General features: G+C 35.6%; 1 protein-coding gene across 3 annotated transcripts in view; it reads right to left on the bottom strand.

Annotated features, from left to right (window-relative positions):
* Positions 1–12,361, bottom strand: part of Vamp7 (vesicle associated membrane protein 7) — a 52,528-nt gene extending 40,167 nt beyond the window's left edge. For 2 of the 3 annotated variants that reach the window (XM_077106627.1, XM_077106629.1), the window contains exons 1-3: positions 12,253–12,361; positions 6,549–6,703; positions 1,799–1,856 (exon numbers count right to left, since the gene is read on the bottom strand). In XM_077106627.1, coding sequence (XP_076962742.1) covers positions 1,799–1,856; positions 6,549–6,694 — 204 coding nt within the window. In that variant the 5' untranslated portion in view covers positions 6,695–6,703; positions 12,253–12,361. The remainder of the gene's footprint in view (positions 1–1,798; positions 1,857–6,548; positions 6,704–12,252) is intronic. The other variant, XM_077106628.1, reaches the window with a different exon arrangement.
* Positions 12,362–16,888: the final 4,527 nt, after the last annotated feature.

Raw genomic sequence — 16,888 nt, 5'->3', positions numbered from 1 at the left:
GAATTGATATTTTCTAATAGTGGTTACACATTTGAAAGGGTCAAGTGACCTATACTTGTCTAGTTCCAGTCATTCAAAAAGTGTATTTGTATGTGTATGCATGTGTGTGTGTGTGTGTGTGTGTGTGCGCGCGCGCGTGCGCATGTGTCAGCATGTAGACAACTATAGCTCATGGAATATAAGGTTCAAATCTGACCATTCCAGGCCTTGTGATATTTCCATCTCCTCCAAGCTTTCACATCATTTACTTCAGATATATTTGTATTTTTTCTAATTTTAGAAAACACTGTGAAACCAGGGCTAAAAATCACTGTGATGATCACTGTGGTTGACAATCATTTCCATTTCACCCAAGATACTTAGTCATAGTCAAGGGTTCTTAAACTGGGACCAGTAGACAAAATTCAAGGGGCTACCGGACTTAGATAGAAAAAAAAAATTGCACTATTATTTTCCCTAAACTTTAACTCAAAATTTCAATTGTCAACATAGGTAACCAGAGTAGTATGAAACTGTAACTTTGTCACCTATAGAAATCTTTGTTTTTCATATACCATCACAGGTTTCTAGATATCTTGAAATATCATTTACACTCATCATCATTTCAAAATTATTATTAGCTGTTAGACCCACAGCAAAGTCTTAATAATGAGTTCTTAGAGTATCCATATTAATATATTTTTTAAAAAATATCCTGAAGGGGCTGGGGTTGTGGCTCACCAGTAGAGCACTTGCCTCACATGTGTGAGGCTCTGGGTTCAATCCTTAGCACCACTTAAAAAAATAAATAAACAAAATAAAGGTATTGTGTCCACTTGCAACTGAAAAAAAAATTTAAAAATCCTGAATATTTTGTGTGTGTGTGTGTGTGTGTGTGTGTGTGTGTATTTTGTTTTCAATATATTTGGTTTTGTTTGGAATCATGTGTGTTCTATTTCATTCATTTAATGACATTCTGAGCAGGGCTCACAGGTGACAAAGGAGTCTGTGACAATAAAGATTAGGAACACTGATCTACAGCAATCATGCCAATTTCATGACTCTTCTCAGTGAACAGTTTAAAAATGAGCATGTGAACAGTAAGACACGAAAGTAAGCTCACTTTCAAAGTGAGATGAGGAGATAGTGTGCCTCTAGGAAAAGTTTTCTCATTCCTACAATAAGAGAAACAAGTATATAGTCCATCTTCTCTGTATATGAATACATAAGCACGTAGCTCCATGCAACCCTAAGGGGAACCTGTCTAGAAAGAAACTGACACCGAGGAAAGCAGGAGAGAGAAAGATTCTTGATGACATCATTAAGTTACTGAGCATTTTGGGTCTAGAGCCAACAAATACTCAAAAAAGAAAAAAAAACTAACCAATGTAAAAATACATGTTTACATAGCCGATCATAATGTGTTGTGATTCTATTTTTCCAAAGTCTAGGTACATTAAAAATTCATTAACTACTTGAGGAATGAAATAATCTTTTTAATATTCCAGTTGAACAATTTTTGAGAAACTCTGATGCCAATGAATCATAATTATGAAACCAATTCTCATTACACAATAGGATAAATGTAGAAGCTACAAGAGATTAAGTTAGAACTATACCAAAATTGAACTGATTTGTACATACCCAGGTTATCAAGTTTTGTCACATGCTGCTGTATATGACAAATGAAAAGTATTGAAAAAATTTCCAGCAATGCCAAGTTTGCATCACTGTTACCCATCATAGGTATATGTAATTAAGAACTGACTATATTAACAGTACACATAGTTAAATGGCAATATGTCTTCAAGTTACTTACATCATCAGTGATACAAAGATATACAATCCTGTCTTGGCAGATGTAATGAAACAAATAACTGTAGAATAAAAGATATAAAACTTACTGTAGTTATAAGCAACACTTTTATCTTCTATGTATGTATAAGTAATTTCAGTACTGCCAATATCACATTATTTACAGATTCAGTCTATTCTCCTCTTCCCCTCCCCCATACATCTGTTCCTCTCAAGTTAAACTGAATAAGAAGTTAAAAGAAGGTCTTAACTGTAGCTTCAAAGTAAAACGGCATGTGGATTAGCCTTGCGCAAAAACATAATTGGTACCTTAAGACTGGAATAAGAAATGACATATGTGAAGGGACACATGATTAAAATTAAGTCCCAATGGACCATATAGTTTTGCTTTCTTTTTCTTAGTATTGCAAAACATATTCTCAACATCTGAATATCGACTTTGAGCCAGTTACTATGCTAGATGTTGAAGATACAAAAGAGAAAACCATCAGTTCCTGCCTTCTTAGGCATCACAGGGCATGGAATTACAGTGCTGCATGGAAAACAGGTTGATGAGAAAGTTAAAGGCAGTACATAGAACTCTGGGGACATAGAAGAAGCACATAATGGAGATCTGCCCAAGAGTTAAAGAGAATTATTCTTGGAAAATGAGATGTCTGTTCTTAGACCTAAAGAATAAATAAGAGATGATAAGGTAAAGAGTCAGTGAAGAGTGATCCAGAGTGAAGCAGAAAGTATAAAGGCCTAATAGGCTAGGTTTGTGGCTTAGTGGCAGAGCACTTGCCTAGTATGTGTGAAGCACTGGATTCAATTCTCAGTACCACATGTAAATAAATAAACACACAAACAAATAAATAAATAAAATAAAGGTATTGTGTCCATCTACAACTAAAAAAAATATTTTTTTTTAAAAAAAGAAAGGTATAAGAGCCTGGAAATAAAATAGCACATAATAGATACAGGAAAGTAAAATTCATTCATATAACTAGAATACAGAATGTATAGAAAAAATATAAATTGTCTGGATATTTTAAGATGCTGGAGAAACAAACACCAGGCTATACAAGACTTTATAAACCACACTGTACATTATATAATGCACAGTCATCCAAAGTAGAGCCTGGGGAGAATGTGATCAGATTTGCTGATGATTCCCAAATCTAGATCTGACCTATCTCCTGAGCTTTAATTCTAATACACTACTGTCTATTAGACATGATCCAACTGGATATACCACAGAGAACTTAAAACAGGTCTTAAAATGGAAGTCATCATTTCCCCCCATAAAATTAGTCTCTCCTAAACTAGACTTGGGAATAACTTGGTATACAAGCCATGAGAGATATCAAGATATGATCCCTACCATCAAGGATCCTATAGTTAGGGGACAGAGACAATCAAAACTGCAATTATAAGCGTGATAAGTGCAACAATTTGAATAAATACTAAATGCTATGTAGATATACAAAAAGGAATCATATAACCTAGTCTAGTGTTTAGGAGTTTCTAGATATCTAAACTCAGGAAGACAAAAGCAGATTTTAAAAAGCCTACATATGATAGGGACTGGAGGTATAGTTTAGTGATAAGAGTGCTTGTCTATCATGCTTGAGTCCCTGGGTTCAATCCCCAGCACCACTCAAAAAGTAAGTATGATAAATATATTCCAATAAAGGTAACAGCTATTATAAGGGCTAGGAATAGAGAAGGAACCCAGCACTGAACTATAAATTGCTAAGTATGGCTGCAGAATAAAAATGAGGACTAAATTGGTAAAAAACAAGGCCAGAGAAAGGAAAAGGGCCAGATTCAGAAAAATCTCCCAAAGGATGTTAAGGAACTTTACCCTGAGGGTAGGGAATGCCTGCTAAAGGAAGGGACATGATCAGAATTGCTCTTTCAGACAGATTAAAAAGTATTTCATTTGGGACCTATAGAATGAGCAGAAGTTTACCAGAGGGCCTATAAGGGAAAAGACACTTGCAGAACATATAAAATCATGAAAAAAAATGTAACAATGATTGAAATAACACTAAGTCAGGAAATGGCAAGAATTCATATAGATAATAATAAAAGGTCAGGAATGGACAAAATTGCACAGGATTCCATATGCTTTCCCCTGAGCATTTTCCTGGGAATTAACTATAAATACACACTTTGTAAGCCTAATAGGTTTTTGAAGAAACTACAAAACTGTACTCATAAGAGGCTGGGGCTATTTAACCCTCACAGCAAGAAAGTATCATCAAGGGAATTTGAACTACAGATTTAAGGTAGGAGCAACCAAAAGCAAGAAGACCAGTCAGGAGAAAGCTATCTGAAATGACAAATAACGAAGGCCTAAATTAACATTGTGACAATGGGATAGAGGAAACATAATGGATTGAAAAACATGTTGTAGGAAAATGGTAAGGAACTGGTAAAGAAGTTAAATATTACTCTAAAGTTTTAGGGTTAGTCAACTGAGTGGCTAGTGATGTTGTTACAGTAAACAAGAAGAATAGATTTCAGGGGAAAAGTGTTTAACATACAGTAATAAATGATATTTTATTGAGATGTTGGAACATGATTATAGGACAGAAACCAAGACACCAGTTTTAAAAAAAGAAATCTCAGTGATAGAGCTTCACCCCAGAGGATACAAGGGAGAACTGGATCAGGACACAGATGAGAGGCAGACAGATAGTATTTTCTTCTACTAAAATTTACATTCTAATTGGATTATGTATTCTTAGCTTCCCTTGTAGCTACATGTAGCTATGTTATTAAGCTCTGGCACATAATATTATGAGTGGAAGATATATGCCCTACTTCTAAAAGGATTCCATATGCTTTCCCCTGAGCATTTTCCTGGGAACGGACTATAAACACATACTTTGTAAGCCTAATAAGTTTTTGAAAAAACTACAAAGCTGAACTCATAAGAGGCTGGGGTTATTTAACCCTTACAACAATCTCTGGGCCCCTAAACCCACAATGCAGAAAGCAGACTACAAAACCTATACAGTTCCTGAAAATGACACATTCTCCAATATCCATTCTGGATATGGCAAAAAGACAATAGACTAGGAAGAACCTCCTGGAGAACAAATGCGGGAGTCAGGGAGAAAGAAGAACCACTAATCACTCCCCAGTCAGAACAGAGAGTCTTTGAAATTTCTGTGAAGCAGTTATCTGATCATTGACAGGAGGCAATAGCTTCTACATATTTCTTTCTCTTCTATTTCCCAAATGAAAGTTTTTAACTCTCACTCTGGTGATTATTTTCTTATTTCACCATTGTTTATAGTATTGGGCTGTGAGACAAGGTAAAACATATGACTTATCATTTAGTTTACAGTCTGTGAGCCACAGGAGCAACTCCTGGGCCTGATGGAGAGGACCAAGTATTACCCCAAATCTCTGGACTAAGAACAAAATGCAACAACCACATGAGTCTTTACAGTTACCTTCCTCAGAGAAGAGGCATATTCTATGTTTGAAAAGAGGAGTTCACTCAGATATTTGTATGGTTGTAGGAGTAGAATGGAAGACTAAAATCCATTTTCTGATATCTTTAAGTTCCTCTAGAGTCATGGAGCTTTAGCTGAGATTTTGACCACACAGCCAAAGATGGTATCTTCTGGTCTCCCTCTTAGCTGAGTTACCTACATGACTATACAGTGTACAATAAAATGTCAGGCCACTTCTGGGAAAGAAGTGGCCTGACATTTTATTGGAAAAGCACTGAGTTATAAGAAAAACTGAAAGAAGCTGCTTTTTCAAGAGTTGGAAGGCACTGATTGAGAATGGCAGAGCCATCCCACCAGCTCTGAACCACTCACCTCTGAACTATCTTATTTAAATTAATTCTACATCTTGGGGTCTCTCTCATAATAGTTTAGATTAGACTATAAATTATAAAAGTGGTTAGCCATAGAAAGTATTAAGGATCTCCTTCTGAAATAAGAACTAAGGAAATAAGGATGGGTTAAGTAACAAAAGATTTTTAAGCATCAATGAGGAAGGTTTACCAAGATTTCCCATTTATGTCCTTTCAACAAGCCACCAGCACATTTTTCTAAAGCAAAAGCTGTCATAACTGACTGAAAACTTTTGATGCCTTCCGGCTGTCCATACTCTTAACATGCCCTACAAGGCCCTACATGACTTTTCTTCTACCCATCTTTCTGGATTTATCTTTACCATCCTGAGTACCAATCACAGAATAATAACATGCGATTCCCAAAATATGATCTCATGTCTACATGCTTCTCTACCTGCTATTCCTTCTACCTGAAATACCATTACCTACTAATCTCTAATATAATTGTGGATTGACCATCTCCCTCATTAAACTCTAATTTCAATGAGGGAAAATACTGCCTTTCTTGTTGTTTCCCCATCACCAAGCAAAGTACCTATCAATAGTTAAGGACTCAGTAAATATTTACTTAAAGAATAAATAAGAAATATTATTTATTTTATATATACCATTTTACCTATCCAAGAACTCCATAGCAAAGAGATTTTTATGTTTAACATTTTCATATCTTCCTTTAAAATAGTAATATCACTTCAATGATAGAATAAAAATAATCACAAGTTAAAATTATAAATAATAAAATCAGATATTTTCTAAGCTGGTGAAAGTTACTGTTCTATGAGTGTACTCAGATTAAACTACCTAGAAGCTTGCTTTCTAGTTTTCTACTATTCTGATTAGAGCAGAATTCCTTTCTTTCACCCTCTATCAGATGTAAAGCAGAACTCACTTGCCATGTGAATATGTTAATTTGTTATTTTCAGAAGGTATCTTAGCCAGAATCTGCTCTGTCACCTCCAGGAAGTTTCCTCCACACCAAGCATGTTTGGCAAGGATAGTGGTTCCCCTGGCAACAACAGCAAAAAGAATGGCCATGGTGTCAATCTATTAAAAGGAAAAAAAGACAGATTTAGAATATTTTTGACATGATCTTTTAAAAGTAACTTACTATCATTTATCAAAATATACCTAGAGACAATACTGAATGCAGTACTAGAACATGAAAATTAACAAAAGACCTAATAGGGGCTGGGGGCAGAGCTCAGTGGTACAGTGTGTACTTGGCATGTACAAGACCCTGGGTTTGATCCCCAGTACCCCTGCTCCAAAAAAAAAAAAAAAAAAACCCAAAACAAAACAAAACAAAAATCCAAGGTCATAGTCTTCTACAAGCTTACAACCTAAGCCATACTGATATGCACATAAGAATGATAAGTTTTTTGAAAAGCAATGACCAACGATAGCAAAAGGACATAAAGATGTCTTCATACTTTAACATAATGATCCCTTCCTGAAAATTTATCCTAGGGAACCAGTTTAACAAAAGTTAGACTCTAGATTCAAAAATGTAGATATTAAAAACAATAGCCCACATTATTAAATGTTCATTATATGACAGGCAACAGTTTTAAGTACTTTAAATTATTATTATTTTTGGTACCAGGGATTGAACTCTCAAGAGCACGTGACCACTGAGCCACATCCCAGCCCTATTTTGTATTTTATTTAGAGACAGGGTCTCAATGAGTTACTCAGTGCCTCGCAGTTGCCGAGGCTGGCTTTGAACTCATGATTCTCCTGCCTCAGCCTCCCAAGCTGATGGAATTACAGGTGTGAGCTACTGCACCCCATGCTTTAAATTGTTAATTAATTTAATCCTCCTAACTCAATATGATTATATAATATTACAATATTCCTATTATAGATGAGGAAACTGAAGCACAGATGACTTACATAATTTCCCCAAAATTACAGCTAGTATGTGATAGAGCTATGACTTACTCTGAGGCAGTATGATTTCAGAAAATACAATGCTAGACTATGGTATACTACCTCTAGTATAAAGGCATTATCTGTAATAGAAACAAAGTGAAAGCAACTGAAACCTTTCACAAAAAAGAAATGGTTTTATAAATTATGGTAATATCTTTTATAAACAAAAAATTCCTAAAACAATATGGCATGAGTTTATTTTCCTTATGTTTGGCTGTGCATATGTGCTATCCCCTCCCCCAACAAGAGACCAGTTTCCCTTATTTAATGGCATAAACTTATAGACATGAATAAACACCTTATTAGTCTTCAATTTACTCTTCAGCCTCATGTTATCTGTTAACATGTTTATTTCCACCCAACAGGCCAGTGGTTCTCAAACTGTAGTGAGGGTGTGAATCACCTTGGGTGGCAGAATGAAAGCTACTTCTAAAACTCAAATTCTTGGCATCATCTCCTAATATTCTGATTCTGTAAGCTTTAGGTAGGACCCTGGAATATGTATCTGAAACAGTCTTGTTTGAATGCAGGTAATTCATACTTTGTAAACACAGGAGAGAATGCTTGGGGCCAGGGAATCTGCAGATTCCTGACTGGAATTCCAGTACCAAAGGGCAGTAAATAGAAGGAGGCACCCATCTGTCTCTTCAGCTAAACTCCTCTTGTGTTCTCCATTCCTGTTTTCTTTTTTGTAATTTTTTACTTTGTTATAAATGACAGCAGAATGCATTACAATTCATATTACACATTTAGAGCACATTTTTTCATATCTCTGGTTGTATACAAATATATTGACACCATTCATGTCTTCATACATGATCTTAGGGAAATAATGTCCATCTCATTCCACCATCATTTTTACACCCCTTGTCCCCTCCTTTCTCCTCCCTTCAATCTTATTTTCTAAATGAAGTTGATCCTCAGGATCATGTTTTCAATCATCTTTTACTGGAATTCTCCTTACATATATGTAGCAAGCTATAGTTTCCAAATCACTGTCTCATACTTTTTCACCTTTGATCCTTAAATCTCCCTTAACCATATAACATGTTCCAGTATCTGTTTCTTAACATTTTTTTTGGCACTAGGGATTGAATCCAGGGGCACTTAACTACTGAGCTACATCCACAGCCCTTTTTTGCAGTTTATTTAGAGACAAGGTCTCACTGAGTTGCTTAGGGCAACTAAGCAAAAAACCAAAAAAAAAAAAAAAAAAAAAAAACCTCATTACATTGAGACTGGCTTTGAATTCATGATCCACCTGCCTCAGCCTCCCAAGCCACTAGGATTACAGGCATGCACCATTTTAACTCTTCAACTTACAATACTCTGGCTTTTGCCTTGGCACTCCACAGAACCATGCTTCCTAAGATAATCAACAGCCTCTATATTGCAAAACACAGTGCTTACTTCTCTATTCTCATTCTACTTGGCTTTTCAAAAACAGTCAACACCATTAACCAGTCCTCCTTCTTGAAACACTCTACGTCTCCAGCTGCTTTTTCTGTCTTCTTGATGACTTTCTCCTCTCTCTAGTAATTTTTGAGTTTCCCAGGAATAAAGAATATAAGTTACAGAGATGCAGTGTTTTAGTCAATAAAAGTAGTTCCCAATTACAAATCACTCTTTATTGGTACACAGCAAAAGAAACCTAACTTTCCTTTTATATGTCATTAATAGGAGATCCTTCCCCTGTCCTATACTACCAAACATCCCACCTATAATCAAGTCTCACCTGCCTGCAATGAAACACTCTTGAAGTTGAATGTGTAACATCTTTATGAGTATTGAAATAAGAGAAACAACAATGTCAGAGAGAATACTGTATTTGAAGTCTCAAAATCTAGCTCTGCTAATTATTAGCAATATATGAATGCCTAAAACTACAGAATGCTATATAAATATAATACTTATGAAGAAAAAGAATGAAAAGATAAGCCAGAGAGAAGAAAAAAGATTATCAGCTCACAAAGGCCAGAAGTTTAAAATCAAGGTGTTGGTAGGGCTATGATCTCTCTGAAATCTGTAGGGGAGAATCTGTCTTTGTCTCTTTCTAGTTTCTGTTAGTTTGCTGGCAATTCTTGGTGTTCCTTGGCTTGTAGCTACAGTACTTTTATCTCTACCTCAGTAGTCAAATAACACTAAAATGTATAAGACTATTCTAGATCATAAATATGTATACATTATAAATAAGCAAAGACACACAATTTAGGGTTGCATTGTATTCATGACTATGAAGGCAAAGGTGCCAAAAAATCCCCCTAAATGATAAGGCTTAATTTTTAATGTCTTAGAAACATGTCTGGCTGATCTTAGGGTGATACATTCCTAAAATCATAAAGCAATCATGACTCAAATACTCTTATATTCCTGTCATTTAAAAGTTTAAAAGTTGTGGTCAGTAGTAATAATTTACAATTGAAAGATATTACATGAAATAAGACTTTAATTTCATTTTTAGAATTGAATCTTTTATCTAAGACTCTGAAAATGACAGTATCGCAGAGTAACATTAAATTCTCTCAGACCAGGGCTGGGGTTGTAGCTTAGCAGTAGAGCACTTGCCTAGCATGTGCAGGGTACTGGGTTCGATCCTCAGCACCACACACAAAAAAAGGGTATTGTGTCCAACTATAACTAAAACAAAAATATTTTAAAAAAATTATCTCAGACCTAGGAGAAAATAGTACTCAAAGATGCATTTGTATCTAGTGAAAAAAACAAATTATACTATATGTGGTGTATGAACAAAGGTTGTGCAACTATTCAAAGAAACAGAATTTAATTCATCATATAGCACATGGTAATAGTCAATGAAAAACCAAAGAAAGCATTCTGTATTATTATATTATTAAAAGGAGATATGTTAATTCTTACAACAGTTCATTGCAGAAAGTTTCACAGGACATATGCAATGGAAATCAAGTTTTTTTCTATCTTGTATCATGAGCATACTATTAAATTAGTTGCCCTACTAAATTAATGAGTGGGGCACAAAATACTCTGGAAAGAGATAAGAAACTCATTTTAGAAGGGATGCATGAAACAAGAGAAGGCATGAGGTGAAAAAAAAAACTTAAGGAGAGTAAATAAACCAATCTGATGAGATGGAAGAAAGCATATTTGGTGAACAAAAAGGTTGAGGAATAAGGTTGATGGCTTAATATAGAGAAGACTTTGTATAAATTAAGCTATTTGAATTTGATTAAATGAGGTCTGTTTCAATTCATTACATATATACCAATGGTTTACTATGACAGCCAAAGTAGTAGAACTGCCATTCAAAGGTGAGGAAGAAGGGACTACTATGCTTAATGGAACCATAATATAATGAGGAATAGACATGAAAAAGACAGATAAACCATGAATTCTGATGTTATAATGTTAGAGAAGACATAAAAAATGAAGAACAAGGGCTGGAGTTCAGTGGCAGAGCACTTGCCCAGCATGTATGAGGCACTGAGTTTGATTCTTAGCACCACGTAAAAATAAATAAAATAAAGGCATTTTGTCCATCTATAACCATAAAAAATATAAAAAAGAAGAAGGAACACTGGTATGATAGGGAGACAGATGAGGTGTTTAAAGTGCAGTTACAGATCAAAACTATCTTATTGGTATCAAAAATATTCTTTTTGGACAATGATTGAGACTGAACCCAATCCCTCTTACTTTCTGAGGATAAGACTATCCAGTCAAGTCAAGCACATATTTTATTCCGTATTAAACAATTTAAAACATCACTTTGATTTTTTCCCCTGCCTACCAAATATGCAAATTTCTGAGAGTAGCAATTTCTTATGTCTTGTTTACAGCTAGCCATAATCCCCACCCTTATTAGAGTATCTAGCATATATCAGCTGTTCAATAAATATTTGTTAAGTGTATGAATGAACCTGGCCTCAGCCACAGTTATTGAAAGTGAAAGAATTGTGTAAAACATGATAGTGATAGTAGTTTCTGGGTTTAAAGATGGGAGAATGGTGGTACAAGTAGTAGATGCCAGTTAATAAGGCAGAATGAAAAGGAATTGGTAACTGATTGGTTGTGGAAGTTATGGGAGAGGGAGCTATAAAGTATTGATCAAGGAGTAAAGTACATGATCAATTTGATAGATACTGGTCATCAACAAAAATTACAATAACATACATTTCTGACGCTGAGAATATAGGTCTGGGCAGAGAAATAGGTCTTACTCAAACTGAGCTATGTCAACACTGGGAGATATAGGAAGGGCTCATGGGGTAAGAGTTGACAAAGGAGCAAGATCAGCCCGAAAGAGGTGAAGCAGAAAGTGACGTCATCGAACAAGGGTATAAAGAGTTTTTAGAAGACTGGCGATTTCAAGAGAGTGAGATACTACAGAAAGGTCTTGCAGAACGGTAATTAAGGGATAAAGTTAACATTTCCTATCCCATAATGACAACTTAATTGACGCATTCTGACATTCTTAAACTCGAGGCCTTTTCAGCAGCATAAAACAAAAACAACGCACTTCGCCAAAACTGGATGTGCCAGACAATTCCAACTGCCGACATAGAGAAACCTAAGTCACCTTTGCAATGCCTCCTCGCTCCATTCAGCACCTTCCTATCTATACCTTCTCCCTCCCCTCCTCTGAGGTTTCCTCCCTCCCGCAGGGCACGCCCCACTCCATTTACCAGTCCGGCACCTAGTAAAGGCAAGCGAGTTCGAGACCAAGAGGATCCAGCGGTTCTGGGTTGCTGTCTGCCGGTACACGGAGGATAGGACCGGACCGGACGCTGCTGACTTCCGTGTAAAGCGCCCCGCCTACGCGTGGGCTCCTGGGAGCGTAAGCGCTCCTCCAATGGGAGCAGGCGATATGGTTCTGCTGTGTTCCCAGCCTCTGGCACTTCCCCGGAGCCGTACTGCATTCCGGGAGTGGTAGTTCTGACTGCAGTGTCGAGGGGTCTGTCATACATTGTGTCTGCAACAATTGTGGTAACGTCAAACGCTATATAATAATCCATGGAAACGAGCGGTTACAAAACAACATAAAGCATCTACGAGCATTGAATTAGGGCTTACTGTCACCAAATCGCCTGTTGCTTCACAAACATGAATTCATCTGACAGGAACTCCCTCTACTTTTGCCATGAAAATTTCTAACTTTCTTGTCTTCCTCGCCATTTCTTTCTCCCATTCTTTTGCAATAACGACAACTACTTTCCTTTGCTCTAAGTTGGCCCCTTTATATCCATTTTCCCTCTTTCCAACACAGTCTAGCTCCATTGATGAACCCCTCATTTTCATGATCCCTCATGGACTACCTACTTATTTGGGTTTTTTTCTTAGCAGCATTTGAAGACTGTCAAAATTCCTCTTACCTATACCATTCCATGCTATACATTGTCTATAACATTCCAAACTCAAATTTCTCATTTTATAAGCTTGAGAAATACAATGTTTCTTGGAAATTTATCTTTATTATTCCTTCGATACTTCCTTTCCTTTTTTATTATTATCTTTCCTTTTCTCATATTCCAGTTATCCACATGCCAGCATCTAGTTCTATTATTAACACCTCCTAAACTTTGTTTTATATTTTTTCATTGTTCTGTCCCTTACCATTCTTGGAGATTTCCTCAATCTTCCATTTCAAAAATTCATTCTGCAGTCATTCTATTATCCCATCTATCTTTACTTTTATTTTAACATAATCTTTTCATTTAGTTGCTTCTGTATCATCTTACTCTTTTGTTATTATGTTTATTATGCTTCTAAAAATTATTGGTGGTACCTATTTCAATATTTATGTGATCAACGACCTAGTTTTTCTTTTGAAAAACGTATGCTGCTTATATGTTATTGACCCATGAGCCTTTATTCTACCTACTTACTTGAAAATATCCAAAGTCCAGAACTCTTTCAGATACAAAGAGCTAGACAAATTGACAGGAGTAGAAATGAGCCTCATTGTAGACAGCTCTACCTCCAGAAATGCAAATAATCATTCTTCACCCCATGAGACATCTGCTCAACTCTCAGCTCTCTCCTCAGCCCTCCAAGAAAGAACCTTTAGGAGAAGGTACACCAAATACTGTATTTTGCTAGATTTGAGGTTTTGAAGAGGAGGGTTCAATTGGTAAAGTAGCTATTAGTGATGCTTGTTAATCCCCACTTGTTTTCCTCAACTCACCTTTGCAGACTTTTTGTGCTTTCTTCATTTTACTCCCAAGAATACCTGTATCAGATGTCTGAGTTATTTATTTTAAATACCACTATGTAATCTTGATTAAAACTTCCCATTTTGAACCAAGGCAGACAACACACTCCCAAAGCTACAGAAGTAGGATATCAAACTTCTTCCCTCCAAAAAATAAGCTCAACACTATAACTTGGTATTTTACCCAGCTTCCCTACTCTAATATCCCAATATGGGAATTGGGAAGCTTTTCAATTATAGTGAAGTATAATTGTAATTTACAACTTTTAGGAAATATAGAGTATAAAGTATTTCTATAAAGTATGTAGTATGTATAAAAATGCTGCTCTTTCTGGTCAGTATTTGTAAGTCTTGTTTATTTTTAAGGTTTTATATTATTTATTTGTTTATTTAGGTACTGAGGATTGAAACAAGAGCTTAGCATTCTTACCACTGAGCTACACCTCAGCTCTTTTTTACCTTTATTTTGAGACAGGGTTTCCTTAAGTTGCTCAGGCTGGCCTTGAACTTATGATTCTCCTGCTTCAGTCCCCCTAATAGTTGGGATTATAGGTATGCATCCACATGCTTGGCTCTACGTTTTATTTCTTTTTCTTGTTCTACTGCATTGAAAATTACTTGCAGAATTATGTTATGTTGATAATGGTCATCCTTCTCTTGTTTCTAACAATGAGTATTGGTTCCAGATATATGATTTGTATCATGTTCAGGAAATATCCTTTTAACATAGTTTCCTGAGGTCTAAAAAAATCTAGTTATGGATGCTCAATTTTGTCACATAATTTTTAGATACCTTTTATGAGGAATTATTTTTAAACCTATAGATCAAATTGTTTATATAATAAATTTTCTGGTATTGAATTATTTTTTATTCCTGGCATAAGTTGTGTTTAGTTGTGATATACTCAATTTGCTACCATTTTTTAAAAAATTTTATCCTACGGTCATAAGTGATGTTACTCAGTAACTTTATAATATGTATTTTTCTTTGAATTTCGATATTTATTTCATTCAAAATTAGGATGATCTTCTGGAACTGTTAAAAATACCATGACAATATTTATTCCATGCAGGCTTTTAATAATATACCTGATAAACCTTATTTTCCATTAACTTAATTTCTTCCATTTTTTTATCTATTTAAACTTTGGGGTGGGATACCAGGATTGAACCCAGGGGGCCTTAACCACTGAGCCACATCCCACCCCTTTTTATATTATATTTAAAGACAGGGTCTTGTTAAGTTGCTGAGGCTGGCTTTGAACTCTTAATCCTTTCTCCTGCCTCAGCCCCCTGAGCCAGCCACTGGGATTACAGGCATGTGCCAACACACCTGGATTCTACTAGAACTTTAAAATTTCTCCTATAATCAATTTAGTACTTTTTTCTAGATAATCTTTTTTTCAAATTATTTTTAAGTGTCACCAGTGATATTTGTTAGGTTTTCACCTTGTGAAATTTTCACGTCATACCTACTTCCCTTGAACATTGTGTAATTCTTCTGTCTCTCATTGTTCTTGAACAGACTTAACTAAACACAGCAAATTGATAGCTATGTACCATAATCTGCATTCTGTTTTTTTTTTTCTGGGCACAAACACAGACTACATTTTCCAGACCTTCTTGCTGAAGTAGACAGACAATTTAGAGTAATTATATGAGTTTTGGCCAATGGTATGTGTGACACTTGCAGATCTGACATTTAGGAATTTTCCATGTACACTCCTCAATGTTTGTTTCTCCTTTCAGTGGACAAAAATTGAGATAACCAGTGCAACTTTGGGTGCAATTTATTGAAGACTGAAGAGCCTTGAATGACCATGTAGAAGCAAAGCATCCCTTGCCTACTAAGCACATCCGCCTTATACTATTATATGAATGAGGAACTTTAAGTGTGCTTGAACCAGTAAACATTTTGAGGTCTGTTTGTTTCTAATACCCTCAATAATTTTTTTCAACAATAGGCTTCAATTTATCAATTTTTCTATTTTGAAATTATATGCAGTTATTTTTTATTAATTTTCTCATTTACTTTGTGCTGGTGTTACTGTTGCTGTTTTGCTATTCTATTTCTAACTTATTAATCAATATATACTACATTTATTTTCAGTCTTGTTTAGTAATCAAGGTGTGTAAGGAGTTACAAGTTCTTCAGACTATAGTTTTTACAGCAACACGTTTTGAAAAATAATATTTTCAGTGTTCATATCCTTAAATCATTTGTAGTTACGAGTTTTGTAAGGGTAAGCATGTTATTTATTATAATTATCATTTTAAATATTTTATTTTGGGTTAACACATATAGATTGTACATATTAAGGCAGGTGAAAGTGTAGGATGGGAACAAATGGTGTTGGATTTGATTAGGACATACTATATGCATGTGTTGAAGTATTACACTGAATCCCATTAATATGTAGTTGCAATTTTGATTTCATATTTGATCCAGAACTTATTTTCAAGATGTTTTAATTTTTTTTTTCCAAATAGTTGAATCTCATCCATGTCCTGCATGGGCGAGGGAAAGGGTTCCCTTCCCAAGGGATGGGCTGGCTGAGAAATAAAAGCTAAGAAAATAGTACTACAAAATAACCACAGGACACAGAAATATAGTTTCAGAGTAGAGGGTGTGATGGGCCAAGCTGACCAGATGGGTACAGCTTCTAACAAAGAATGGAGCCCACACCCGGTTTATTTATATCAGAACAGATCAAAGGAATTCGATAGAAAGTTCTTCGCCAAAACAGGATAGAGGTGGGGGTAGGGTCACGTCCATCTCTGGTGCTGTGGGGGATCTCTTGGCAGAGCTGAAGGGGAGTTCACATGTAATGGGCGATCTTAATAGCGGGATTGCCACTATGTTCCCAAACACTGGATCTACCCCTTCACTGGCTTCGATGCTGAAAAGGTCCTCACACATTTCACAGGTGGCTTTCTGCAGTTGGGGATTTTATGCAGACATTTCTCAATTTCCAGTTTATAACATTGTGATCAATGTATTTAGTTTTCATGATCTCTGTTTTGAGACTGAGTTTTCATTTATGACTTAGTACATTGTCAATTTTCCCATACTGCCAAAAAAGTTTCTTTTTTCATATGAATGTGGATAT

Source organism: Callospermophilus lateralis, chromosome X, assembly GCF_048772815.1.
Source record: "Callospermophilus lateralis isolate mCalLat2 chromosome X, mCalLat2.hap1, whole genome shotgun sequence".
Lineage (NCBI taxonomy): Eukaryota > Metazoa > Chordata > Mammalia > Rodentia > Sciuridae > Callospermophilus > Callospermophilus lateralis.
This window is presented reverse-complemented; position numbering and strand designations above follow the sequence as displayed.